Genomic DNA, 27,555 nt, shown 5'->3' with positions numbered 1-27,555 from the left:
ACCCACAGCGCCACCCGCGTCCCTCTATTCAACTTACTCAGATTTTAAAAGGTGGAGTGCCATTCACAGTGGTGAGCAATTTGAAGGTGTGCTTTCAAATGCCCCCTTTCCTGGTCGCCCAGGTGTCATCCCTGAGGGGGGTGACAAAATGGCGGGAGGCACTCACCGCGGGGCCTTCAATGCGCCTGAGCCACGCGTCTCTCCTGGGAGTGACGCGGTGGCTTGGGTGCCCGCAGGCTCTGCGCTGCCCCAAACGGTCTGCCCGCTGCCTCCCCCCAGCTATAGGGTGTCTGAGTGGGAGGAGGCAGTGAGACTCCTCGGAGGCCCCGCGGGCTGCTGGCCCTGCCCCTGGGCACAGGGCACGCATGCCACCCCAGACACCCAATTGGCTTGCTCCGCTGCTGATTGGCTGCTTCAGTTTAAGCAAAGAGTTTCAGGTTCGATCCCCGTAAAGGACAGCTGCATATTCCTGCATTGCTGGGGGTTTGCCTAGATGATCCTCAGGGTCCCTTCCGACTCTCTGACCTCGTACCACAGGGATGTATGATGTGATCGTGACTTCTTTCGTCTCCAGGACCCACTCGTAGCCACATCGGCGTACAAATCTCTCTCTGAATTTAGCTCAGAAGAACACATCATTCTCCATCTTCCCGAACAGGTACATGTCCCTCCCTCCCTTCAGATGTAGAGGAGAAGTGATTATTTGTCAGAAATGCAAAGAGAGATAGGCTTTTATTTCCATGCATGGTGGAGTTGCACATTGGTCTACACCAGGCATGTCCAACAGGTAGATCGCGATCTACTGGTAGATCACGGGGTGTTCCTGGTAGATCTCTGTCCCCTCAGTGATCTCTCCCCCCCCAAAAAAAGAACCCCTCAGCAACAACTTTGGCTTCCAAAAAAAGCTCAATAACTTCGGTCCATCCAACGATAATGGGTAGATCACTGCCAGTTTGTTTATACTGTGAGTAGATTGCAGTCTATTGGGAGTTGGACGTCCCTGATCTACACCTTTGGGGAAAGGTGTTTCGCATGTTTTCCAAAATTACGCAGCAATCCTTTTCTTGCCTTGTTATCCTCAGACTCGAATTTAAACAATAATGCAGAGATTTAGTATTTTTCCTGTTCTAAGCAGCCCAATTAACAATAGCCCGATACTGGAAACAACCCATAGAAATCCCCATTTAAATCTGGTTAAATAATATTTGGAATGTGGCTCTTATCGGAATGCCTTGCAGAAGGGCAATTAAAGACATTTCAAGGATAGACACTTTTGACGAGACTGGGCTTATTTTCTTTTCCTTTATAAACGAGACGAAAGATACTTTTATTCCACCCACAACACAAGAATCTCTGTGGAGAGGATACTTGAATTGATAATGTGTAAATAAACGTATTGTTTGTCTACTGTGTATTGAATAGGAAACCTAATACAGTCGTACCTTGGTTTTCAGACAGCTTAGTTCTCAAACGTTTTTAGCTCCCAAACACCGCAAACTCAGAAGTGAGTGTTCCGATTTGTGAACTATTTTTGGAAGCCGAACGTCCGACGCAGCTTCCGATTGGCTGCAGGAGCTTGCTGCAGCCAATCAGAAACCGCGTTTTGGTTTTTGAATGTTTTGGAAGTCGAACGGACTTCCAGAACAGATTCCACTCTGCCTGGTATCCTGTAACTTCGCTTCTCGCAGGGAGGGAACCGCCAGAAGACTCTCGGAGCTGGACCTCAGTGTCTGGGCTGAACGATGGGGGTGGAGACGCTCCTTGAGGTCCTTTCTTTCATAAAGAAAAGAAAACATGTATTTGTTTAATTGATGTCTTGCCCTTGCTTGGACTCTTAACTAATGTTCGCCTGCCCCATTGCTTCCTTGCTCACACAGGCAAGACCAGAACTGCCCCAACCAGAAGAGGTGGATATCAATGAAGAGGAGGAAGAGGAAGAGAAAGAGGTGGATCTCTCTGTTCCTGGTGCCTCCTATATCAAATTGTTGATGCTCACGCCTCCTCCTGTTCTACCAGGTATAATGCATGCAGAAACAAACAGATTTCTGGCCAGACCTTTGTATAACATTGCTTCCCTTCTGAGGAGTTCCTTAAAATTGCTGCTAAGTGATGAGAAGCAGGTGCCAGACATACAAATAAAATACGATTGTCATTGTTCCATACAGAACAATTAAATTGAAAAAAATCTACATCAGACATTCAAAAACCAACAAGCCTGCTATCCCAGCTATCCCAGCCCGGTTAGCCCCCTAAAAACTCTGATACCCCATGATTAAATAAAATATACTCCCATAGAGACTACTGTAAAGGTAAATGTAAAGGGACCCCTGACCATTAGGTCCATTTGTGGCCGACTCTGGGGTTGTGGTGCTCATCTCGCTTTATTGGCCGAGGGAGCCGGCATACAGCTTCCGGGTCATGTGGCCAGCATGACTAAGCCGCTTCTGGCGAACCAGAGCAGCGCACAGAAATGCCGTTTACCTTCCCGCCAGAGTGGTACCTATTTATCTACTTGCACTTTGACGTGCTTTCGAACTGCTAGGTTGGCAGGAGCAGGGACCGAGCAACGGGAGCTCACCCCGTTGCGGGGATTCAAACTGCCAACCTTCTGATTGGCAAGTCTTAGGCTCTGTGGTTTAACCCACAGCGCCACCCGCGTCCCAGAGACTACCTTACACTGCATTTAAAACCAAAATCGCATTTGGATAAAAACGGTTTCTCAGGCGGCTAGTCCTAGTCTTTATAACCCTGTACCTTCTTCCAGAAGGCAGAAGCTGAAAGAGATCATTTCCGGGGTGCGCACTATCCTGCACTATCTCTGCAGCTTTCTTATGGCACCTGGAAGCATAGATTTGATCCAAGGTGGGAAGAGTGCACCCAATTATTCTCTCCGCAGTCCTTACAACCCTGGACAGCATTGTTTTTTCCCTGACCGTGCAGCTCCCAAACCATACACACAGACTAAATGTTGTACTAAGCAGTCATCTTCGATCTCTGACGTTGGGGACAAATGGCTGGAGATGGTGGAGCTTACCTTTGCAGATGCTTCTGATGGACCAAAACAAAATGGTAGCATGATAGACCTCGGTCTGCTCCAGTGAGCTCGTTCTTAAGCTGTTTTTCTGTAAATGGCCAAAGCTGGATGTTACTAACTGTAACCAGCCAATGCATTCCTTCTGACATTTGCAGGTGTGCTTATATTCCTTTACCAGACTGTGACATTTTTATACAGCTAATGAGTTAGCCTCAAAGAATGACAGCAGAATACATAAAATTTAACGAACCCGGGCAAAAGTCTTCAAGAATATATGCTATATCGTCCTGAAAGCTGGTTGGAATGTTGGGGAGAGGAAGCCAGGGACTTTTCTCTTTAAATTATGCAGAAGTGTAAGCTAACAAAATCTCTTTTGAGGTGTTAAGCTGCGCAAATTGCCCAGCTTCTGTAGCTGATGCAGGCAAAAAGATGACAATGCAAGATTCACGTACTGTGTAGACGAAAATGGCAAAATCTGTAAACAAGCTATCCTGCAACACATACCTACGCTTTGTTCTCTGGTTGTGTTAAATAATTTTTCTTCTCTTTAGTGGATCCTGCATTATATTTGTAGGAAAGTTTCCCTATTTTCCTTTTAAATATTGAAGCCATTTTCATTATACTTCCTGCTGGAAGTATACACTCATACCTACCTATTCCAAACCCTCCCAATCTGGATCCCCTCAACCCAACTTCGCAGTTGGCAGAGAAAACTACACTCTTTCATCTTCTCACATAAAAAACCAAGAATAAGCCCCAAATACCTGCACCTTCCCACCTCAGAAGGAGGATGGGGAATCCCCAACATAGAAGCATATTACAATGCCAACCAAATACGCCACATAATCCCATATATACTAGAAGATGAGAGAAAACAATGGGTACACCTAGAGAGGGACACAATTGAAAACACCTGCACCACAACATACCCACTCCTCCCAAACAAACTAAAGAAAATTCCCACAACACTTAACAGGTACACACAGACCATGCTCAAAGCATGGAAAACACAAATAGGCAAACTATCCCCAACCCCATCCCCACTAATCCCCCTGGCGTACCACCCATTATTCCACCGTGCAGCACGAAACCTCAAGATAAAAACCTGGCGAACCAAAGGCTTATATCGCCTAATAGACTTTTATAAAAATAACAAACCCTTGTCAACACAAGAAATACAAGACAAACTAGAAGACACCTGTCAGGGAACTGCCATCGGAAGGAAGGGAAGTGAAAGGGCTCACACAGGTTGGGAGAGACTCAGCAGCTGAAGAGGGAACCAGTAGGGGGAGAGGAGCTGAGCTGAGGGAAAGGGAGCTGGAGGGATGGCTCAGAGACACTTCCAGCGAAAACAGTGGGGAGGTTTCAGGACCTCCTGTAGGGACACCCACTCCTCGCCGGAAACTGTCACGCAGAGAGTCCAGAAGACGTGTTTCCGTTAAGGAGCTTTTATGTTGGAAGCGATTCCGAAAGCAACCACTGTCGGAATCTGCCAGCGACTGACGGAGCCATGTTTAAGGGGGCTCCGTTACAGACAGAGGTTTGCAAACTTGACCAAACTCTGAGGGACTAGGAATTTACACACAAGCAGCTCATCGTCCCCTCACAGCATTCCGACAGTCTTCGTGAGCAGCTGGTGCAGGAGAAGGCATCATGAGCAACCCAGCCGGAACCGGAGAAGCAGGAGCTGGAGCGGGTCCAAGCCTGGAAGAAAGGTACCGGGTGTTGGAGGTCCAGCTAGCGCTGCAGACGGCGAGGCTTGAGGAGAGGAGGGCTCAGGATGCAGACAAAAAGGGGAAAGACACCCAGCTCGTCAGAAAGGTACCAGGATTGGTGCAGAAGTTTGGGGGGGAGCCCAAAGACTATCATGGCTTTCGGACAGAGATGCAATATGCCCTCAATCTGCAGTTTGATGAATTCCCTGACGAGGAATCACGAGTGGCTTTCGTGATTGGGCATCTTGAAAAGGGGGCGAGAGACTGGGTTAGACCCCTGATGGCAGCGAATAGTGACGTCCTAAAGGACACGATGAAGTTCTTTCGCGCCATGGATCTGATGTTTTCCAGCGATATTGAACAGGGAGTGGTCCGCAGACAGTTAATGGCTTGCAAACAGGGGAGCCGATCTGTCCGTGAGTACTGGACTGAGTTCACCATGTTGATCCATAAATTGGGGTGGGATCTATCGGCGGAACCCATTCAAATGCTCTTTGAAGAAGGGCTTTCTTCGGCTGTGAAAGACGAACTTTCCCGGGCGCCCAGGGCGGAGTCTATGGACCAGCTGACCAAATCAGCGCTGACCATAGGAGCGCGCCAGGAGGCGAGAGCATTGGAGAGGCGGGAAGGGAAGGGGGAACGTTGGAAGGAGTTCCGCATTCCAGACATTCCAGAGCCAACTTTCCCGCCGGCAGAGCCGATGGAAATCGGAACAGCGCGCGCGCGCGCAGTTTCAAAGCCCAGTGAGGGGGGAAAGAAGGAGGGAAAAGGCGCCCGGAAATGCTATCTCTGCCAACAGCCAGGTCACTTTGCCAGAGTCTGCCCCCAGAGGAAGGAATGGCAAGGGATGGTAGGAGCTGTGGAGGGAAGAGAGGAAGAAATACCGAAGCAAGTAAAAGCCAACACCTGGCTGCCACCGTCGGGGCACAGCAGCCAGGCCAAAGAGCAGTGAAAGTGCCCACGCCAGAACCTCCTAAACCCGCCCTAGTGATAGAAGTGGCGCTAGAGCTGCCAAACGGACACCCTCTAAAGATAAAGGCGCTGTTGGACTCAGGCAGCTCCTGCAATTTCATGAGCAAAGAGTTTGCAGCTGAACACCAGATACAGACGATCCCTTTAAGCAACCCCCTGCAGGTGACCACGATCGATGGCAGGGAGCTGTTGGGAGGAGAAGTCAGCTTGCAGACCGTCCCAATGATAATGAAGGTGGCAAGGCACACCGAACTGATAGCGTTTAATGTGGCCACCTTGGGAGGAGCTCCCATTATATTGGGGATGAGCTGGCTAGCGTTACATGATCCGCTGGTGGGCTGGCATCAGAGAGTGGTTTCTTTTGGTTCAGCACATTGCTTAGAACACTGCAAAGAGGGAAAGGGTTTGGCAGGGGCCCAAGCCACCCTAGCAGGGACTGAAGTAACGGAGAACGTGAAGGTACCACGACAATACGCAGATCTCCGCGACGTCTTCAGCGAAAGGGAAGCTGACCAACTACCCCCGCATAGACCCTTTGACTGTCAAATCAATTTACTCCCTGGGGCACAGCTCCCTGTAGGCAAGCTGTACGCCATGTCAGACAGAGAGATGCAGGAGCTAAGAGAGTTCATTGACAAGAACCTGAAGAGAGGGTTCATCAGAGAGTCCAGGGCGGTGGGGGGCAGCCCAGTGTTTTTTGTGGATAAAAAAAACACGAACAAGCCGAGGCTTGTGTGTGACTTCAGGGCCTTAAATGCAGTGTCAGAACCAGTGGCTTTCCCTATGCCCAGGATTGACGACATTTTGACAAGGGTCAGGAAGGGAAAGATTTTTACTAAACTGGACCTAAGGGGGGCGTACAACCTGATACGAATAAGGAAGGGGGATGAATGGAAAACCACCATGTTCACCCCTTTGGGGGCATTTGAATATTTAGTTATGCCCTTCGGCCTACAAGGAGGCTCCGCGTGCTTTCAATCGTTTATGAACCACGTCCTGGGGCCTTTGCTTTACAAGAATTGTGTGGCCTTCTTAGACGATGTGTTGGTGTATTCTGAGAATGAGGAGCAGCATGTGAGAGACGTCAGAGAAGTGTTGAGCAGGCTGCAAGCCAACCAGCTGTGGGTGAAACTGGAGAAGTGTCAGTTTCATACCAAGGAGGTGGAATTCCTGGGGTATCGCCTGTCAGACAAGGGATTGGCCATGGATCCCGGCAAGGTCCAGGCGGTGCTGGAATGGAAAACACCCAAAACAAGGAAGGATGTGCAGAGGTTCCTAGGATTTGGGAACTTCTATCGTAAGTTCATCCGAAACTTTGCCCACCTGACGGCGCCCATTACGGACTGTCTCAGCAGTAAGAAGAAGTTCGTTTGGACTGAGGAGGCGGAGCGAGCATTTGAGGAACTAAAAAGGGCCTTCGCCTCGGAACAACAACTCCTGCATGTGGATTTACAAAAACCGATGAGAGTGGAAACTGACGCATCAGACAGAGCTATTGGGGCGGTGCTTCTGCAGCCAGGGAAGGAGGAGTCAGAGTGGAGACCGTGTGCCTTTTTTTCGCGAAAGCTGAACAAATCCGAGAGGAACTACACGGTGTATGACCGAGAACTACTAGCCATTCATGAGGCGTTCCGGAGATGGAGGCACCTGCTAATTGGCGCACAACATAAGGTGCAAGTGTGCACTGACCACAAGAACCTAGAGTATTGGAGGACGGCACGAGTGCTCAACCAACGGCAAGTGAGATGGGCCCAGGAGTTCTCCAAATTTAACTTTGAGATTTGTTACGTGCCAGGCCCAGAGAACATTAGGGCGGACGCTCTCTCACGCAAACCTGAATATTTGGAGGGGGAGGGAGCACCCGAAGAGAGACATGTCATTCCAGAGGACCGCTGGGTGTGTGGGGCGGCATTGGTGGGACAAAGAGAACTGGTAGAGGAAACAGAGAATGATGAATACGCCCAGAATAAGCTCAGAGGTCTTAGGGGTGAGGGAGAGGAACCAGGGGGTTTCGAGGAAAGAAATGGAGCTTTGTATTACAAAGGGGCACTGTATATCCCTGAAGGAGACTTAAGGGGGAGGGTACTCAAGCAGTTGCACGACAGCCCCACGGCGGGGCATTTTGGACAACACAAAACCATGTGGTTGGTCACCAGGGAATTTTGGTGGCCTAAGGTGAGGGAAGATGTACGGGAGTATGTAAGAGGGTGTGAGCAATGCCAGCGAGCCAAAGGGGAGAGGCGGGCACCGGCGGGGCTATTAGAACCCTTACCAACCCCAGAACGACCTTGGGAGGCAGTGTCGATAGATTTTATGACTGATCTGCCGAAGTCCAAGGGGAAAACAGCCATCATGGTGGTGGTAGACCTACTAACAAAGATGTGCCACTTTGTAGCCTGCTCGCATGCAGTCACGGCGGAAGAGACAGCGAAGTTATTTGTAGAACACATTTTTAGGTTGCACGGGGTGCCATTGAGGGTGGTCTCAGACCGAGGAAAACAATTTACTTCCAGGTTCTGGAGGAAGCTCATGAGCTTACTGCAGGTGGAGGTCAACTTTTCGACTGCCCGGCACCCTGAAACCAACGGGCAGGCGGAAAGAGCAAACGGGGTCCTCCAGCAATACCTGAGGTGTTATGTCAATGACAGAGAGAATGACTGGGTAGAAAAGTTGGCGCTGGCGGAATTTGCCTACAACAATGCCGAGAATGTGTCCACAGGGATGAGCCCCTTCTTGGCTAATTATGGGTGTCATCCCAGGGCTTTCCCAGGGGGAGAAGGGGAGAGATGGGGTGTCCCGGCAGCCGAGCATTTTGTAGAAGAAATGGAAGCAATCCATCGTCAGCTCCAACTCAACTTAGAAAGGGCGAAGGAAGAATACAAGAGGCAGGCAGACAAGAACCGAAGGGAAGGTGAAACCATAAGGGTGGGAGATAGGGTGTGGCTGTCAACCCAAGGGTTGCCGTTCAAAGGAGGTTGTAAGAAATTAAGACCCAGGAGATTGGGTCCCTTTGAGGTCATTCAACAGGTCAACCCAGTGGCTTTCAGGCTCCGGTTACCCAACCACATGAAACTGCACCCAGTATTTCACAGGTCGTTACTGTCACCGTATGAGGGGGGACGAGAAGGGATGGCCACTCGGGGACCGGTCATAGAAGAAAGGGAATGCAGCAGCCATGTGGCAGAAATCCTCGACGCCAGATGGAAGGGGGATCAGGTGGAGTATTTGGTAGCGTGGGAAGGAGAACCGGAGTCAGAAAACACTTGGGTAATGGCAGAAGATATCAATGACGAGGTATTGATAGAAACGTTCCATCAAAGGTTCCCAAGGAAACCTCAGCCTGTGGAGAGGTTCCGGAGGGAATACTTTGGGACCACCGATGAGGAGGAGGAGTTGGAAGGATTCTCGGAATCGGAAGGGGAAGGGGAGATGGACTCTGAGGAGGAGGAGTACTTTGAGACCAGGAACCGCAACAGGTGGAGAGAAGTGTTCGGGACATCGGAAGATGAAGGAAGTTCATTCCGGGGTTTTGCCTCCTCACCGCCCGTAGAGGAGGGGGCGAGAGGGGATGAAGGGGGCCCTGGAGGGGAGGTGGATGTCAGGGAACTGCCATCGGAAGGAAGGGAAGTGAAAGGGCTCACACAGGTTGGGAGAGACTCAGCAGCTGAAGAGGGAACCAGTAGGGGGAGAGGAGCTGAGCTGAGGGAAAGGGAGCTGGAGGGATGGCTCAGAGACACTTCCAGCGAAAACAGTGGGGAGGTTTCAGGACCTCCTGTAGGGACACCCACTCCTCGCCGGAAACTGTCACGCAGAGAGTCCAGAAGACGTGTTTCCGTTAAGGAGCTTTTATGTTGGAAGCGATTCCGAAAGCAACCACTGTCGGAATCTGCCAGCGACTGACGGAGCCATGTTTAAGGGGGCTCCGTTACAGACAGAGGTTTGCAAACTTGACCAAACTCTGAGGGACTAGGATTTTACACACAAGCAGCTCATCGTCCCCTCACAACACCCAAATGCCCTGGTTAACACAACACCAACTTCATGCCCTCTTAAACAACCCAACAGTAAAATCAGCAGCAACTAGGCCCCTGACAACCTTCGAAAACCTCCTCCTAACAACAAAGGGAAACGGTAAAGGGACGGTATCCGCAATATACAAAATACTACTCCAAAATCCTGTAAATCCCCTAGACGCAATCAAAAAACAATGGGAGAATGACATAGGCTATGAGATTAACCCCACTCAATGGACCAGAATGTGGTCTAAACCCCCCTTTAAATCCATATCAACGAAAAGAAAAGAACTCACACTGAAACTCACCTACAGGTGGTACCTAACACCAAGGAAACTAGCGCTAATACACCCAGGAACCTCACCAAAATGCTGGAGAGGGTGCACCTCCACAGGCACATACCTCCACATGTGGCGGGAGTGTCCCAAAATCCAACTATTCTGGACAACAGCCATACAAGAAATATGTAAAATAACTAAGCAAGTAATAGACATCACCCCAGAATTGGCCCTACTAAACATCTTCCAAGACAACAATGCCCATTTACACCACAAAGAACTCATAACCCACCTGCTCTCAGCAGCCAGAAACACCATAACCAGACACTGGAGAGACCTGTCAGGAGTAAGCATGGACCAATGGTACCAAATAGTATGGGAAACAGCCCTACTAGAAAAATTAACTAATAAACTGAAACTGACACGGGGACAAACAGAAGAAGACACCTTCACCCCGGTATGGCTCCCATTTATCACATACACAGCCCAACAGGACAATGACAATAATCCACCAACAGCATACAAATCAATATGGCTAATCTGATCCAAAACACCCACCCACCTCACTCACACACGAAAACAAAGATCACCACAGCCAATCACAAGCAAACAATCACACCCTAGGCCAACCCCAACCTCTCTCACCACCAAAGGAACACAAGTGAACAACACAAGCAACGCTGACACCAAACTCTACATACATTAAACATAATAGAAACACTGCCACCCGACCCCACCCCCATCCATCTTCCCTCTCTCCACCCCCCCTTTCTTTTTTCTTTCTTTTTTCTTCTCCCCCTAATGCCTCAACAAATGAAACGGATTTGTAAAAATGTTACATGAAAAAAAAATACGAGGCACTACACTTCTGTAAAACAAGAAAATCCTTAATAAAATATTTAAAAAAGAGAAAAAAGAAATGTAAAGGGGGGGAATTGAGAACATATTGGCGGGTGAGAGGCAGAAAAAAGATGAGGAAGGACTGGGGATAAAAATCAAAAAGTGTTCCAGAGTCTGTTAATTGATTCTGCGACACTTTGCATGCTTCTGGTTTCCCCGAGTGAGCATGTGAATGTTCTTTTATTCCATGTTTGCTGCAATGTAGCAGAAAACCCAGGGCTGTATTTGGTACAGGAAAAACCTGCATCAAAGCCACAGGGCTAATTTGAAACAGTTGTTATAATCTCCCCTTTCGAGGAGAGCGGGGAGCAACAACTTTTCATTGTATAGTAAAAAGCGCTAGCCGCCTGTTAAACCGACCAAGCGTTGCCAAACTTTGGCAATTCATGATAGTGAAAGAGTAAACCTGCTGTGGGCTCTCTCACTAATTTGTCTGCGCTACTACATTTTACTTTCTGAAGTGTCTTGGCATGTTGAGAATTCTTTACAACTGTAGCAATGAACTCTGAGAGCAGTTTTTTTAATATTAAAAACAACCTTTATTATACATCTGTTTACATTAATTTACATATAACTTAGACAATACACATAGTTCCCATCACAACACTGACACACCATAAACACTAACTTCCGATTACCGTATTTTTTGCTCTATAAGACTCACTTTTCCCCTCCTAAAAAGTAAGGGGAAATGTGTGTGCATCTTATGGAGCGAATGCAGGCTGCGCAGCTATCACAGAAGCCAGAACAGCAAGAGGGATTGCTGCTTTCGCTGTGCAGCGATCCCTCTTGTTGTTCTGGGTTCTGAGATTCAGAATATTTTTTTTCTTGTTTTCCTCCTCCAAAAACTAGGTGCGTCTTATGGTCTGGTGCGTCTTATAGAGCGAAAAGTACGGTATTCTCTTTGTGCTATTTTATACTATACACATTTCATTCTTCTTATTTTACTTTCTCATTTAGCATCAGTAAACTTTTGCTCTATACATTCTCAGTATTCCAAGATTCGTTCTAGGTCTCGGAGAGCGTTTTAAGGTATTTGATCAATGTTACCTATCATATTTACAGGGACGCGGGTGGCGCTGTGGGTTAAACCACAGAGCCTAGGACTTGCTGATCAGAAGGTTGGGAGTTCGAATCCCCGTGACCGTTGTTGCTTGGTCCTGTTGCTTGGTCCCTGCTCCTGCCAACCTAGCAGTTCGAAAAGCACGTCAAAGTGCAAGTAGATAAAAAGGTACCGTTCCGGCGGAAGGTAAACAGCGTTTCCGCGTGCTGCTCTGGTTTGCCAGAAGCGGCTTAGTCATGCTGGCCACATGACCCAGAAGCTATATGCCGGCTCCCTTGGCCAATAAAGCGAGATGAGCGCGGCAACCCCAGAGTCGGCCATGACTGGACCTAATGGTCAGGGGTCCCTTTATTTTTACCTATCATATTTGCTGAGTATCGGTCACCATTTTTGGATGGTTTTGTTTGTAAGTGGCAAGAATCCTCATGGAAGTGCTGGCAAGGCTGCTGTGTTGGCCAAGGAAAAGGTCACTCTTGCTCCCGCTGTTCCATACCTGCGGCCAAACAAAGGGTGCATTGACCAGCATAGAAAGCAGCTCTAGCTGTTTGTTTTTCCTTCCAAGTTCGAACATCTGACACCATTTATTGAAGGTTTCCTGAGGTGACGTTTCGAGCGGGAGGCGAGCGTGGAACTGCAAAGGCTTCCCCGGGAGTTACAGAAACCGTGACCTTGGAGCTGTCAGCTGAATATGGAGTTACCAGTTATGTCAGCACAACATTCTCGGATAATGGCCGTGGTTCTACGTTGGTTGGGTGGTTCTGGTTTCCTCAGCCAATCACCTTTTGTTTTCTTTATGTCTGCCCCGTTCTCTCCTCTTTTCACCCTCCCCTCAAGCGTTTGAAGAGTTCGCAGCATCGCTTGTGAAACAGGAGATGACCAGCATGCCTCGTGGAATATACCATTCTGCACTGAGAGGCGGTGCTGTCCGGTCGGACCAAGGGAAGACGGTGTCAGGCGTGCCAAGCTTTATGCTGAAAATGTACGAGAGAAACAAGCAGCCTGGACTGAAGCCTGGCCTCGCAGGTGAGATTTCTCTGGAGAGAGATGAGAGACCTTCATGTCGTAGTAGAATATCTCGGAATGGGTGAATGACATGTCTTCTGGGTTTTTTAACATGCCGACCCATTACCAAAGTGTCCTCAGGGCAGCTCGTAAAATGAAAGCAGCAATTAAAAAAGAAACACAATAAAATGTGTGCTGGAATAGCTGTAAGGATGCACAATTAAAATAGCTCCTAAGAGCCAAAGTGAGATTAAAAAGAGCAAAGAGTGGAGGACCGAAGAACAGAACTGAGAATAATTGTTAAAAGAAAACTACAGCAAGATTTAAAAACATGGACAAAAGGAGATATATGCCCAATGTCATAAAGATATAGAAGTACAGAAGTACAGTGGTACCTCGGGTTACATACGCTTCAGGTTACAGACGCTTCAGGTTACAGACTTCGCTAACCCAGAAATATTACCTTGGGTTAAGAACTTTGCTTCAGGATGAGAACAGAAATTGCACCGCGGTGGCAGCGGGAGGCCCCATTAGCTTAAGTGGTACCTCAGGTTAAGAACAGTTTCAGGTTAAGAACGGACCTCTGGATCTCCAGAAGAAATTAAGTTCTTAACCTGAGGTACCACTGTAGCTGATTGTCATGCCTTTGTGGAGAAAAGTATCAGGGGCATTTGGACAAAGATCTCCAAAATAGATCTCAGGGTCCAGATCCATGGGAAAAGGCAATCCTTCAGGTATTGGTATCTTCATGGTCATTTCTACACTGCTTTATATTTTAAAGAACAAATCTCAAAGCGGGTTAAAATGCATGGAAACATCAAACAAAACAATCCAGAATCAGACAAATTCTAGCTTCAAAAAAAATCCAAGTGATGTTTTGCTTTCCCCAGTCGAGTTGCCATCCAGAGACAGGCTCCACATGGTCACAATTAGGCCCACGCCAGTCGCAAAACGCACCTGGCACCTGGTTAATTTCTAACATTTTTTTAAAGCAACACTTTCACATACAAACCAGCAATGAATCCCATTTCACTGTGTTTACTCTTAAGTTATCCACCTCTTAATTCCATCATTCCTTTTTAACATCCGCACCTCAGAATAAATTTGGCACATTCAAGAATCATGCATTTATAGCCCGAATGGAATTGAATGGAATTAAGGACCTCAGTAATGTTATTTTCACATCAGCCCTCTGATACTCCCCCCCCCCAGCCTGTCTCTTACATACATATTTTTCTGCTGCTCAGGTGGCCACTGGCATCCAATCACAGCTGTCTGGTTATCTTAACACTCAGTGTTTAAGCGCTTGGCAACTATTGCATGCAGCCAGCGTATGGGAGAAGTTTTGACAGGGAAAGCCAACTTCTCAAACTCTTGCTACATATCGCGGCCAGCTTAATTTCCATGTGCTGTAATTCCCTTCTGTGCAGAAAGGAGAGCCAGGCTACTGAATAAATGAGCCTAAGCTAAGCACCAAAGCTGTGAAGTTTTGGGGAGCAGCTTACCCCTTGATACAAGCAAAGGGAGGAATGCAGGTCCTGCGGTTTCGTCTGCTCACCTGAGACAGGGTCTAACCAGCAGTTGCAGCAGCCCAGTGTAGAAGCCAACTTCTCCTGAGATAAACCGGAAGCTGCTTTTTCCATTTCCGGGAATGAATTTTTGAATTTCTACAAAATTGCATTCTTTCTTTTTTTTTCTTCCAAAAATTTTATTGGTTTTCACAATATTATAAACAAACAAACAAACACACACACAAGACAAACAAACATAACAAACATAAATCATAGCCTTATTGAAGATTACAGTTATTAACTTTGTTAAGTGACTTCCTCGCTTCCCCTTCGTTGAATTTCATTGCATGTCCTTTTAACGGTTTTCCAAATCCCAATTTTTATGAAATTTAACTTAAACATTAACATCCTTAAATCTTCACCTTATATAATTAAACATATTAATTCATCACTTAACATAAATAAAATCCTAAGCCTATTAAGTATCTGCAAGCTATTTCCGGTTAACTTAACTTAACAAATTTAACTAAATAATCATTAAATTTATTCCATTCTTCCTGATGTTCCTCCTCCTTCTGGTTGCGGACTCTTCCAGTTAGGTTGGCTAGCTCTGAAAAATCCATCATCTTCATCTGCCATTCTTCTACTGTTGGTAATTCTGCTGCTCGTATTTTGTTAGCTAAAAAGTGGAAAACCCAAGAACCCAAGAATTACAAAATTGCATTCTTTCGATTCTCGAACCTCAGTATTCTCTGTTTTGCAGTCATATGAAAACACAACTGAATTGTTATAAGCCGTCTTAGTGCATGTACATCTGTAATATCTCCCTTTAGCCGGCATATTGCTGAGTTACGATCTCCCAATCCACGTGGGGAAGGATGGAAAGCCTATCAGCCGATTTCTAGCCAGTAGGGGACGCAGTTTCCACCAGATGTTGATCGCTCTCCTCCACGAGGTAAGCTCTGCAGTTTCCCTTCCGCTTGTGTAGCCGTTCTACTTTCTTCTATTCCCCCAACCTCAGTTTACATTTGCCCTTTGCTCTAATTAGGAAATAGTAGCTGCAAGCTGTGTGTGGTGCTGTAATTTACTCTTAATTAAGTAAACTTGCTGCGAAGAACAATTAAGGAGAACAGGACGTATAAATACATCTAATAAAATGCTCTCTGCTCCGAAATGTTTTCTCCAAAGTTTGCCGGAGTAAATCAAGGCTGACGTTTTCCCTTCAACTCTGCCTAATCTGGTTATAGTCCTGTCAGATTTGGGCTTGTCTGAGAAACAATTAGGGGATTGGAACCTGGGGAGTGACCTCTACTTCCTTGTTACTGTAATAATAACGCAGCATATCTCTTAATTGTTCCCAGCACCCTGGGATATTGCATTAATGTAGCTGATTTTGTGTATTAAAGGTTTTGTAAACCAAAGCTTTAATCTCCTGCAGGAAATGTGAGGTGGGGTCAGGGGCAGAAGGAATTAGAAATGAACGTCCAATTAATCATTGTAGAATATAAGCGCGGCCTTGTTATCAAATATTTTCATTAAATAGAGCATTTATAGCTCTTATGGCCACTGATCCTCAGAAGCTGCAAACAGCAGGATCGCAGCCAGGAGAGAAACCTGTATGAGCGAGTGCAGATCGGTCGGCCTTTCTCTCGAAGTGCATTAAAGTGAATGTGGTTGCATGATAACATTATGGGCAGTGGCATATTTTGGGTCACACACCATAGATAAAAATGAAGGGACACGGGTGGTGCTGTGGGTTAAACCACAGAGCCTAGGACTTGCCGATCAGAAGGTCGGCGGTTCGAATCCCTGCGACGGGGTGAGCGCCCATTGCTTGGTCCCTGCTCTTCCCAACCTAGCAGTTTGAAAGCACGTCAAAGTGCAAGTAGATAAATAGGTACCACTCCAGCGGGAAAGTAAACGGTGTTTCTGTGTGCTGCTCTGGTTCGCCAGAAGCGGCTTAGTCATGCTGGCCACATGACCCGGAAGCTGTATGCCAGCTCCCTCGGCCAATAAAGCGAGATGAGCGCCGCAAACCCAGAGTTGGCCATGACTGGACCTAATGGTCAGGGGCTCCTTTACCTTTACCTTACCATAGTTAAAGGGGATGCGATCGTTTATATCTGTTCTGGCATTTGTGAGACATCCTCAGTGGCAAAACATGAATATTTCTTCTGTGTCATGGAGGGGCTCTTTCTGTGAAGGGTCGTATTGAAAGCTCAGTACAGTGGTACCTTGGTTCTTGAATTTAATCTGTTTCGGGAGTCTGTTCGATTCCCGAAACGGTTCGGAAACCAAGTCGCGGTTTCCGATTGGCTGCAGGAGCTTCCTGCACACAATCAGAAGCTGCGGAAGACATTTGGCTTCTGAAAAAGGTTCACAAACCAGAACACTCGCTTCCGGGTTTGTGGCATTTGGGAGCCAAGCAATTTGACTACCAAGGTACCACTGTATATTGAAACTGCCTTCAGGATGAAGCTATATTCCGGAAGCTAAGCAGCTCCAGTTCATTATTCCCTTGATGCCCATTTGCCTCTATCCAAGTAATGGGTACTTTGAAAGGCAATTTAAAAATTATTGGAGACCGTTTGGGTGCATATGGAGCCTGAACCCAAGCTGAACCCAAGGACAGAGCTCTCTGGCCCCTGATGAATTACGGGTAGTACCCCTTAGACCAGGCTTCCTCAACCTCAGCCCTCCAGATATTTTGAGACTACAATTCCATCATCCCTGACCACCGGTCCTGCTAGCTAGGGATCATGGGAGTTGTAGGCTAAAAACATCTGGAGGGCCGAGGTTGAGGAAGCCTGCCTTGGATGTTAGATGTTGCATGGGCGCTACTGAAAATAGGAGCCCCATGTCTCCATTGTCTTCTCTCTCGGCCAAAATGCACAATGTGGGAAATCTGGCCATTCCCTCACCATTGGCTGCTGCTTGTGGTGGTTGTGAAAGGTGCATTGCAAAGATGGTGCTGCATTGACTGTGAGAGGAAGGAGAAGAGAGTCGGGGCAATGACAGTCATACATCTTCTACAATGTCTATCTCGAGCTCACCTCAGCCAGATTTCTTTAAAATACAGTGGACGCTCGAGTTGCAACTGTGATCCGTTCGGGAGGCACGTTCGCAACCTACAGCGTTCGCAACCCGCAACGCCACGTCTGCGCACGTGTGGGTCGCGATTTGGCGCTTCTGCACATGCACAAAGCGCGATGTAGTGGTTCTGCGCATGCGCGAGCACTGAAAACCCGGAAGTAACTTTTTCCGGTACTTCCGGGTTGAGCGCGGTGTGCAACCCGAAAGCACGCAACCTGAAGCGTCTGTAACCCGAGGTATGACTGTAGTTCCGATACAAAAGGGGATGTGTCCCTGTGCATATTTTGATAGGGAGGACTGCACTGGTGGAAAGTATTTATGCACATCATGATTTATGGTCGCTCTGGCCTTTGATGCGCTCTGCAAAATGAGCATGGCTGTGCTGCGAGAGCCATGGACTCTCTGCCTGACCTTGTTGTTCTTCGGAGCCACCCTTTATTTTTGTCCCAAAGGCGGAAAGCTTACGTGAAATGCATAACCACCTTATAATGGAACGGGTTCTAAGCGCTGTGATTATTCCACACACTTAAGAGCGCACATACGTGTTTCTTCACTCTCTGACCCTTCCTTCCTTGGTGTCATGGTTTATATTTATATTTCCTTTCTGTCCTCTGAGGTTGAGAAGACTTCAGAGAAGTTATTATTATTAAGAATAATAATGCAATCACTGTTTTGAACACAGAGCTGGGAAAGTTCCTTATTTCAAGAAAACACAGATAAGGCTAATTTTGGTTATTACAGCTGTTCTTTCCTGTGTTAATTAATTATTCCCACTTCTTGTTTTTGTTGGATCGATATTTTGAAGTAGGGCATTTAAGCTGAATTCCAAATGCATGCAATGTTGTTGTTTTTTTTAAAAAGCAATATATATGTATAGCAATGTGCTTCTTTTAAACACTTCAGTGCCCGAACCTCTTTGAAATGTAGATATAATATTGGGTTGGTATGGACATCAAATGATGTGGTTAATTCTAAAAATGCTTAATTTGAAACATACTTGGTGTGTGGAATATTATTCCCCAGTGCCTGACTTCGTATGTCTGTAGAATGTTAAACATTCCTAAGAAAAGAAAAGAAAACCTGGCTTAGCTAGTACATGCCATGCAGAAGAGCAAAATGTCTATAGGGATTATGAAAGGAATCCAAACATGTGGAGAAACAGAAATGCACCGTCAAAACTCTGGAGCAATGTTTAATTTTGTTATACAAATCTCCTTGGAAAAGATGTTCATGGTTATTGAGTATAAAAGTTTTCTTAAGCATCACAGAATCCAGCACAGCACCATTCCTACATCCAGGCAGCCTTGAAGGCAGCATCTCCCAAATTTCTAAACAGCACCTTGTCCTATGGAATTTAGCCCTCAACCAGGTTGCATTGGGGAGTGTCTGGCTCCCTCACACACATGAACAAGTTGACCATAGTTGCTGTCTTTGTATACGGCAGCCCCAAATAGTAATAATAATAATTTATTGTTTATACCCCACCCATCTGGCTGAGTTTCCCCAGCCACTCTGGGCAGCTCCCAACAGAATATTAAAAACACGACAAAACATCAGACATTAAAAACTTCCCTAAACAGTGCTGCCTTCAGATGTCTTCTAAAAGTCAGATAGTTGTTTGTTTGTTTGACATCTGATGGGAGGGCGTTCCACAGGGCAGGCCTACTACTGAGAAGGCCCTCTGCCTGGTTCCCTGTAATTTGGCTTTTCGCAGTGAGGAAACCGCCAGAAGGCTCTCAGAGCTGGACTTCAGTGACCAGGCTGAATGATGGGGGTGGAGACACTCCTTCAGGGATATTGGAATATTGTGAAGCTCCTTGACATCTGACCGGAGGCGGATGCCACCACCAAGAAGGCCCTCTGCCTGGTTCCCTGTAACCTCACTTCTCGCAGTGAAGGAACTGCCAGAAGGTCCTCAGAGCTGGACCTCCAGGCTGAACGGTGGGGGTGGAGACGCTCCTTCAGGTATACTGGGCCGAGGCTGTTTAGGGCTTTAAAGGTCAGCACCAACACTTTGAATTGTGCCCGGAAATGTACTAGGAGCCAATGTAGGTCTCTCAGGACCGGTGTTATGTGGTCTTGGCGGCCGCTCCCAGTCACCAGTCTAGCTGCCGCATTCTGGATTAGTTGCAGTTTCCGGGTCACCTTCAAAGGTAGCCCCACGGAGAGCACATTGCAGTAGTCCAAGCGGGAGATAACCAGAGCATGCACCAATCTGGCAACAGTCCGCGGGCAGGGAGGGTCTCATCCTGTGTACCAGATGGAGCTGGTAGACCCTTTGAGGAATCTCTAGTTTCAGCTCCACAATGCTCAATGTGCAAGGTGGGCTTTCCTTACATACAACCCGTGTGCCAGGAGGCCCCACCCACTGAATACACGTCTCTCCCATCATTTTAGGGACTCTGGGGCCAGCTGAACCAACGTCAATAACCAAGGGTGGAGCAGAGAGCACATGCATATCCTCCAAAGTTTTGGGATGGGTACCAGCTTGGGTCAGTAACAGCTATGTTCCTTAGGAGAAGTCCCCTGGTTACGGTTTAATATCTGTCAACATGAATAGAGAAAGATATAGAGCATTTGCCACATTTTTTATGATTTCCTATGAGAGAGATAAAGATGGTTTCAATAAACAGTGGTCTCTTTGAAGTTGTGTATTGTTCAAGTTCCTATAATGGTTGAAGAGAGACCAACCAGCTCATCTCTAACTCTCTCTGAAGTCACAGCGTGCTGTTTTATTGTTTGGTAAATAAGACCTGGCAGACCGCTTTTGAAAGGACATTCCAGTAGCATAGACCTTTGGGTGAGCTATTCAAATTGGGGGTGTCTGGAAAGGATCTTAAAAAACACACCCACCCACCCAAAGAACGCTCCTAAGATTGGGCACTGCTGTCTGGACCAGATTAGGCAACAATTATCTTTAGGCATTTCAGCAGTTAGAAGTAGTCTCTGACTTTACTCTTAAATGGGCTACTTGGAAGAAGGTTGTGTATAATTGTGGGGTTTTGCCCTCAGAGTACCAATGAGGCTGCTCCAGACATAATATAATTTAGCACTATGAACAGAAGCTGTAATGAACCTATGGTTTGTTTTCGCTCCTCTCCCAGCATGTCCATGAAGGGGCGTGCTGAAAGGTTCATGTCTATTTTAGGTTAACTTCAGTGTATCACGTTATCCAACCCTAGACACACAAAAAATGTGGTTAATCTTAACTATGGTTAGTGGAAACATGCCAAGTTCAAACCATAGTTTATGAAACTCTCTCGTGTTAAGGTTGAGTATGGTTTAGGGTTCGGATGATGACTAACTAAACTTCAGTTAATCTAAACCTCAGGTCCAAACTTATGATCTTTCCATAGCTGTGGCAAAGAAGAAGTAACGGGGGAAATTTGTAAGCCCTTGACTTATGAACGCTTGTTTCATGACATAAAGCTGGTTTAGCATTATGTCTGAACACGTTGTTCTTTGGGTTTTTCACAACGTTGTGTGAGCACTATGGTCAAATTCCATAGAGTACCTATATGTGCATTGCGTGATATGCTGTAGCTCAGCCAGTCAATCATATAATAATAATTTATTATTTGTACCCCGCCCATCTGGCTGGGTTTCCCCAGCCACTCTGGGCGGCTTCCATAGAAACCAAAAATACACTAAAATAAGAACCATAGAACCATATGGATGGATCATGAAGTTTGAGTCCTTCCTATTCTTGTTGAGATACCTTGATTGTGATTGATAGATGCCCTGTAAACGTTTCAAGAGGTCCTTCCTTCAATTCTCCTGCCTTAACCACCAAGATTCATCCAACCAAATGTCTAGATCAAAGGATAATAGAGCATAAAACATAAAAAGTGCAATTATTATCAGACAGGGTGATGGACAGCAGAGTGTTATCATTTGAAGTCCCAGGTTCTGGATAGGTTTATGGTTGTCCTGAGGTTCAATCTGACCTCCAGGAACATTTCCATCTGTCCCCCAGCCCCCCCACCCCATGGCAATCCTCAGGACTCATCCTTCTTCACTTTGTTAGCCAGTTTCTCTCTTGGGAGCTTATAAATGGACTTGAGCGCCTAGGGTAATACAGGGAGGACTCTGGCAAAGATGTTGTGTCTGCTCACACTTGCTAGGGGAGATGTAGTTAAAAGAGAAAAAACTGAGTCTCAGTTGGGGCTGCCATATTTCAAACAGTGAAAATCCAGACACAATCTGGTTAAAGACTTGATTGTCCATTCCGGGTCGCCCAGCCACTGCCACAATGTCCTTTCTCTTGGCAGATCAAGATGAGCAGGTGACGGCAAAGGTTGCCAGGTTTTTGTTGTTGTTTAGTCATTTAGTCATGTTCAACTCTTCGTGTCCCCATGGACCAGAGCACGCCAGGCACTCCTGTCTTCCACTGCCTCCCGCAGTTTGGTCAAACTCACGCTGGTAGCTTCGAGAACACTGTCCAACCATCTCATCCTCTGTCGTCCCCTTCTCCTTGTGCCCTCCATCTTTCCCAACATCAGGGTCTTTTCCAGGGAGTCTTCTCTTCTCATGAGGTGGCCAAAGTATTGGAGTCTCAGCTTCACGATCTGTCCTTCCAGTGAGCACTCAGGGCTGATTTCCTTCAGAATGGAGAGGTTTGATCTTGCAGTCCACAGGACTCTCAAGAGTCTCCTCCAGCACCATAATTCCAAAGCATCAATTCTTCGGCAATCAGCCTTCTTTATGGTCCAGCTCTCACTTCCATACATCACTAGCTAGGTTTTTAGCTGGGGCAATTAGAATAAGATCCACTATTTGACTATTGATTCAAAACCCTAAAATGTATTTTATATAATTGACTTTTTGTTTTTTGTTTTTTAAATAATTTTTATTAAAGTTTTAAACAAAGAAAAAAGAAAAACAACACACACACACACACACACACACACACAAAAATACAAAATTTAACAATAAAAACACAAAACGTAACAATTAAAAACAAACTCTCTTTTTCATTCCCCATTTTAAATTACTTATTTTCTGGACTTCCTCATACCTCCCTCTTTTGTATTCCAATCCACATTATTTGTCCAGCAGTTTCTTTTCCACTTTTTAAACCCAATCTTTAATTTAATAAAATGTTAAAATATATAACTTCAACTTTTTTTTTTAAACCTAATCCTTGTTCTTAATGTCATATACCTTTAAATTTTTCCCTTTTATTATCAAATTTCCATTTCTTTAAACATCTTTAATCTTGATCTTTAATCTTAATCTATCCTTAACTTTAACCTGTACAGCTGGAAACCACTTATTTTTCATCCAACATCGCTCTAACATTCTTTAATTTTGCAGTATTTCTGAAGATAGTCTTTGAATTTCTTCCAGTCTTCCTCCATCGACTCTTCTCCCTGGTCACGGATTCTGCCAGTCATTTCCGCCAATTCCATATAGTCCATAAGTTTCATCTGCCATTCCTCCAGTGTGGGAAGTTCTTGTGTCTTCCAATACTTTGCAATGAGTATTCTTGCTGCTGTTGTTGCATACATAAAGAAAGTTCTATCCTTTTTTAACACCATTTGGCCCACTATGCCCAGGAGAAAGGCCTCTGGTTTCTTGGGAAAGGTATACTTAAATACCTTTTTTAATTCATTATATATCTTTTCCCAGAAAGCCTTAATCTTTGGGCACGTCCACCAAAGGTGAAAAAATGTACCTTCAGTTTCTTTACATTTCCAACATTTGTTATCGGGCAAGTGATAGATTTTTGCAAGCTTGACTGGGGTTATGTACCACCTGTATATCATTTTCATAATATTCTCTCTTAAGGCATTACATGCCGTAAATTTCATACCTGAGGTCCATAACTGTTCCCAGTCAGCAAACATAATGTTATGTCCAACGTCTTGTGCCCATTTAATCATAGCCGATTTTACCGTTTCATCTTGAGTATTCCATTTCAGCAGCAAGTTATACATTCTTGACAAATTCTTAGTTTTGGGTTCTAACAATTCTGTTTCTAATTTGGATCTTTCCACCTGGAAGCCAATTTTCCTGTCCAATTTAAATGCCTCCATTATCTGATAATAATGAAGCCAGTCTCGCACTTTGTTTTTTAGTTTTTCAAAACTCTGCAATTTCAGTCTATCTCCGTCTTGTTCCAAAATTTCCCAATATTTCGGCCATTTGACCTCCATATTGACCTTTTTCAAGGTCAATATAATTGACTTTATATATAATTGACTTTTTGATTTTTATTCTTTGTATATCATTTTGTTGTTTTATTGCTATGGCCGACGGCCGACGCATATAAAGATCCATTCATTCAAGACACAATCCGGCTCTGCCCGGGAAATTCCAGATGTATGGCAACCCTAGCTCAGTTCACAAGGGAGTAAGTTGGTGAGCAGAGCCAGAATATTGGGCTCTTCGCTTCAAAAGATGGCTCCCGTGAAAACTTAGCTGCTGCCCAAGACAAAAGCATGGAACTAAAATTTGGAAAGTGGTTGTTATAGCAGATAAAACATCCAACAGGGATAAGAAGGCAGTTTTTAATAGCAATCCACTCTGGCATTTTCTCTTTCTTTCTTTCTTTCTTTCTTTCTTTCGTTGTTTAACGACTAGCCTTGCAGAAGAACAAGAGAGAGAGGCCATCTGATGCCAACCTGGAATATTTTGGGTCCCACTCCCTAAATGTATTGAAGTAATATTGTCCTGGAAACTGCTGAGATCTAATAACTTGTTTTTAATAGGCTCCAAATGGCTGTCATGACAACTTTCGATGTTTTTGGTTGAGGCCAACAATAGAAATAATTGGATACTGGAAACAAAAAACTAATTCTTTTGCCTGCCATAGAATATTATGAGACATTACAGTGCACAGCAGTCATTTTAATTACAGTGCTCTCTCTCTCTCATTTTCTTTTTTCTTAAGCTGTTGGCTTTGAAGTTGCACTGCAAACAGAAATGATCTAGAGCGATGGTTTTCTTTTAAATTGCTATAATAATGACAACAGCCAGGATGAAATGTGGAGTTGTGTGTGTATTATGAGTGTGTGTGTTAATGCACTTCTATCGTCTTTTAAGTTACGTAATGAGAGAATCACCTGGTAATTCTGTGTTCAGCCAAAACCAAGGATTTGATTAATATTCTAAGAAGAGTTTTCTGTTTGTTTTCATTTTGGATAACTTGTTGGATACGCAAAATAGATTATGTTTTAAACTCATAAAAGCTCTTTTTAAACTCATAAAAATAAATTGTATTTACTATGTGAGCTCTGGCTGGAATCCAAAAAGCTGCTTTAGGTACCCTCAAGGCCTTAGACACACTTTGTGATATTTTTTTATTTTTTAAAAACTTTGAACAGACTGCTTTTGAAAGGCCTCTCATGGTAATGCCACTCACAAACAATCCCACTGAGTTCAATGGAAATTACTAGTATGATTCAGTTTCCAAACTCCATCTGGCATGGGGAGAATATAAGCTAAAATGATAGTTAGACTTTCAGAACTACTTGTCTAGTTTTTGTTGGTGGCAAGCCAAAAAAAAGGGGGTATAAAAGGAGAATTCCCTGGATGCTAAGATCTTTGATGAGAGAACCTCAGCAGAGATTTAAATTCACAAAATATGCAGTGGAAATATAGGCTGTTAGACCTTTAAAATGTGCCCTTGTGAGTTCCAAAACTTCCCTCTTCCCTTGGCATACAAAAGACCACACTTTGGTAATTTTAAAACGGTTTACTTACAAACCCTCCAAAGGTCAGGTTCATGTGCTTTTCCATACAGCATTCAGAAAAGACAGGGAGTAAAACTTGGTTTACTTATAGCAGTGAAAGTTCCTAAATCATTGGTCTAGGAAAGCTGCTCCCTTTCCCAGAGGGGCGGGGTTGCAGGCAGGCCACGGGTGCTCCCCGCGTCAGTGGGGGGGCATGGCTTAGCTTCTCGCGTCACTGGGAGTCCCGGCCACATCATGGCACCGGCCGACCAATCTGGTCGACCGGGGGGCGTGGCCTACACTATTTAAACTGCCGCATGGGTGGGGGGGAGGCCTCTTCCTTCTTGCCTCTTCCTCTTAAAGGTAAAGGGTAAATAAAGGGACCCCTGACCATTAGGTCCAGTCGCGGACGACTCTGGAGTTGCGGCGCTCATCTCGCTTTATTGGTTGAGGGAGCTGGCATACAGCTTCCGGGTCATGTGGCCAGCATGACTAAGCCACTTCTGGAGAACCAGAGCAGCGCACTGAAATGCTGTTTACCTTCCTGCCGGAGCAGTACCTATTGATCTACTTGCACTTGACGTGCTTTTGAACTGCTAGGTTGGCAGGAGCAGGGACCGAGCAACGGGAGCTTACCCCGTTGAGGGGATTCGAACCGCCGACCTTCTGATTGGCAAGTCCTAGGCTCTGTGGTTTAACCCACAGCGCCACCCGCGTCCCCCTCTTCCTCTTAGGCACTGGTAAAACCTGGTTTATGGGAAGGGAGGTGGTGGCCTTCACCTGCCCCTCCTCTTGAAGGCTATCCCGTTAAAGGGATCTGGGGGTGTGAATCCTGTCCGAAGCCCATGTATGGGCTAGAGCCATGCCACAACCCCAACCGGGAGCCCTGAGGGAGCTCGTAGTTGATGTACATCAGGATGGCCAACTCTCAAGAGACTGTGATCTACTTTCAGAATTAAAAAACGGCAGTGATCTATCCCCATTTTGGGGGGGTTCAGCTCAAAGCTGTTGAGCTTTTTTAGGGGTTAAAAAAAAGCTTTTCAGGGAGGGGAGTTATGCTTTTGGGAGGGTTAAAGGCAAGGGCCAAAGGGGTAAAGTCACTCACCAAAAGATCGCTGTGGTTCAAAACAGCAGCACAGAGAAAGCTCTGTCTTTCCTTCCAGAGATAATACAACAATGGAGAGTGGGGCAGGAGTCAGTTTTAGCGACGCTAAGGAAAGAGAGCCAGAGATTGACCGCGATCTACCAAAACCTTGCGAGGATCTACTAGTAGATCGTGATCATCCTGTTGGACATCCCTGATGTACATCAACAGGGCTCCCCCCTACTGGTGGTTGACCCTTATGAGACTACCTGCATGGTGGGCAGGAGTCAGATATACTTGATTCAGTTCCAGTGCCTAAGCCAATATCGCTCACATCTGTAACCAATGAAGCTGTGGCCTTAATTATCCCATTAACCCAAAATATTGGTGTCTGTGTGTTTTATTATCCAAGAGGTGGGGGAGGGCCTGGGGCCTTGCCATGCAACACAAGAAAGACTTGTTAGAGCCATGTGGTCTGAGCTTGAAACAACCAGCTCAGACCTCTTTACATGCTGAGCTTCTCAAGTAGACTGAAGGGGGACACTAGGCTTGAGAACCTTCCTCCCTAGGTGAGGGGGATGTGAGCTTGCCAAGCCTGGCAGGACAGCTTACTCTATGGCATTAAGCCCTTCAGGCATTAATTAGACTTGAGCATGTTGGTTATAAAGGGATGTGGGTGGCACTGTGGGTTAAACCACAGGGCCTAGGACTTGCTGATCAGAAGGTCGGTGGTTCGAATCCCCACGACGGGGTGAGCTCCCGTTGCTCGGTCGCTGCTCCTGCTAACCTAGTAGTTTGAAAGCACACCAGTGCAAGTAGATAAATAGGTACCGCTGCAGCAGGAAGGTAAATGGCGTTTCCGTGCACTGCTCTGGTTCGCCAGAAGCGGCTTAGTCATGCTGACCACATGACCCGGAAGCTGTATGCCAGCTTCCTCAGCCAATAAAGTGAGATGAGTGCCGGAACCCCAAAGTCAGTCATGATGGGACCTAATGGTCAGGGGTCCCTTTACCTTTATTTTGGTTATATGAGGCTGGTTATCTCACAGTTCTGGGGTGGATCACTGTATCCACAAAGCCTGTGGAAGTGAAAAATCAGATATATCTCTACTAGTGCAATTTCTTTTTAAAACTGGAAAGTCCAAATTGTAATTCATTGTACAAAAGCAGAAGCCATCGGTCGGCGATACTTCCATTCTAAATGTGTGTTCATGT

General features: G+C 45.9%; 1 protein-coding gene across 4 annotated transcripts in view; it reads left to right on the top strand.

The window, feature by feature from the left end:
* The window catches only part of FOCAD (focadhesin), a 141,871-nt gene that overhangs the window by 74,190 nt on the left and 40,126 nt on the right, over positions 1 to 27,555 (top strand). For all 4 annotated transcript variants that reach the window (XM_080987686.1, XM_080987687.1, XM_080987685.1 and 1 more), the window contains exons 18-21: positions 575 to 658; positions 1,878 to 2,016; positions 12,810 to 12,998; positions 15,322 to 15,443. In XM_080987686.1, coding sequence (XP_080843812.1) covers positions 575 to 658; positions 1,878 to 2,016; positions 12,810 to 12,998; positions 15,322 to 15,443 — 534 coding nt within the window. The remainder of the gene's footprint in view (positions 1 to 574; positions 659 to 1,877; positions 2,017 to 12,809; positions 12,999 to 15,321; positions 15,444 to 27,555) is intronic.

This window comes from Podarcis pityusensis (genome assembly GCF_964106645.2).
Source record: "Podarcis pityusensis genome assembly, chromosome: 17".
NCBI lineage: Eukaryota > Metazoa > Chordata > Lepidosauria > Squamata > Lacertidae > Podarcis > Podarcis pityusensis.
Note: the sequence above shows the minus strand (reverse complement) of the source record. Positions and strands in the feature narration are given on the sequence as shown.